Source organism: Chelon labrosus (genome assembly GCF_963514085.1).
Source record: "Chelon labrosus genome assembly, chromosome: 5".
NCBI lineage: Eukaryota > Metazoa > Chordata > Actinopteri > Mugiliformes > Mugilidae > Chelon > Chelon labrosus.
The window spans coordinates 22,352,016-22,353,910 of record NC_140341.1 but is presented as its reverse complement, the minus strand read 5'-3'; the positions used below and the strand labels follow the sequence as shown (position 1 = coordinate 22,353,910).

The following is a 1,895-nucleotide window of genomic DNA, read 5'->3' as shown; positions in this document are numbered from 1 at the left end:
AGGGACACTTCATTTCAGTCAATCCAGTCACTGGTTCATTATCTGTTATCCTTTAACAATCTGTGATTTTAACCAAAGGAAAAAAGGGATGTTCTGCTGCACTGTGGAAAACATTAAATTCACTGCATTCACAATGAGGTACAAACAAAAACTTAGAGACAGAGTTAAATGTTTAAGACAGCAGTTAATTTAATCTTAGCATAGAAAATATATGCTACATGTATATTTACAGCACAAACACACATTGTATGTGGTGTGACAAACTCTTCCTTGCATTACACAGAGAGGCAGAACCACAAACACAATGATATATTCATGTGCATATGCAATGTTCCAGAAACTGAGAGGTTAAATGCTTTATCAGTAATTGTTCAAAAAACAGAGTTCAGTATTGTCCTATTTAAATAAACAAACCATATAATAATAAAAAAGAATACATTAGAGATGGAACTTAATGAGAGGTGATTTTTTTTTAAGACAAACTAAACCCAGAATTCTGTTTCGTATTTTGGTCAGTTTAAATCCATAGATGAGCGGGTTCATGACTGGAGGGATGAGGAGAAATTCTATAGCGATGAAGTTTTGAATACTTTGAGGTAAATCTGTGGAGCCGAATCGCATGTGCATCAGATCTAAAAGTATTACAATCAGGAATGTGATTAAAGAGACTAAATGGGGCACGCACGTCTGCATGAACTTTACCCTGTCTTCTTGGGACCTTGCACAGGTTTTAATGAGATGCATGTAAGTCCAAATGATGAAAAACCCATGAGAAACATAAATGACAATAGTCGCATATGAAACAATATCGTTAGAAAGGATGTCAGAGTCAGGGCAGGCTAGCTTCACGATTATCCAGTTCACACAAAAGAATTTCTGGATTTTTGATCCACATAGCTTCAGTGTGCTTGTGAGCATGATACTGATGGAGAAAATGCAGAAAGGTGTTAGCCAGGAGAAACATACCAGCTGAGAGAGCCTCCTCTTAGTCATAAAAGAGTGATATTGCAGTGGTCGACATATAGCCAGATATCGGTCATAGGCCATAACTGCTAGGATGGACAAATCACAGCAAGCAAATGAGTACATGATAAAAGCCTGTATAAGGCAGCCTTCATATGAGATTACTTGAGAGGACGACAGCAGATCTAAGAGGAATTTTGGGTAGAAACCTGTGGTGCCATAAAGTCCATTAATGCAAAAACTCGCCAATAAAACATACATAGGTTCATGCAGGTTTTGATCTAAGACAATGATCACAACAAGAGAGATATTGACTAACAAAATCAAACAGTAATACACTAAAGTAAGTGAGAAGATGGCAATTCTGTAATTCATCGTCTCGTTTATCCCTGAAAGAGTAAAAATCCTTATATCAGACACATTATCCATTATCAGACAGCAAATATTCAGCTTTAAAATCGTCTAGTTCTACCTGTCTACATAAAGTGAAAGTTTAGAGTGAGGAGCTACACTGAGCTATCTGACTCTTCTCCTTTAACGTCCTCTATTTATAATCCCTTTGACTTGTGACAACACACCAGCTGGGAATTCAAACTCAGACCCATAGTCCTCAGGACCAAAACAACCAGTTCATTAGTCTAGATGTATTTTTTTAAACTACCAAATGAAAAACTAGTAAACATTAAACTAACTAAAACACATTTGGACATATAAACTGCTATTTTAAGTTGGTCACCCCTGACTGAGTTAGGACGTTTCTTCATTTTTCTCATCTATCTATATTTGGGATAGATTAAGGCTTGGACTTGGAGTGGAGGTAAAATGCATACATGGGGTGTTATTCATTATTATTAAATATTTGAGTAATACACCAATCAGGCATAACATTATGACCACCTTCCTAATAGGTCTTCCTTGTGCTTCCAAAACAG

At 36.5% G+C, this 1,895-nt stretch overlaps 1 protein-coding gene across 1 annotated transcript; it reads right to left on the bottom strand.

Annotated features, from left to right (window-relative positions):
* Positions 1 to 438: 438 nt before the first annotated feature.
* LOC311488035 (olfactory receptor 4E1-like) lies at positions 439 to 1,539 on the bottom strand (the record flags this gene model as incomplete). The annotated part of the gene is made up of 1 exon (XM_084544538.1): positions 439 to 1,539. The coding sequence occupies exon 1, from the start codon at positions 1,390 to 1,392 to the stop codon at positions 439 to 441; it is 954 nt and encodes a 317-aa protein (XP_084400664.1). The 5' UTR covers positions 1,393 to 1,539.
* Between the last annotated feature and the right edge of the window lie 356 nt (positions 1,540 to 1,895).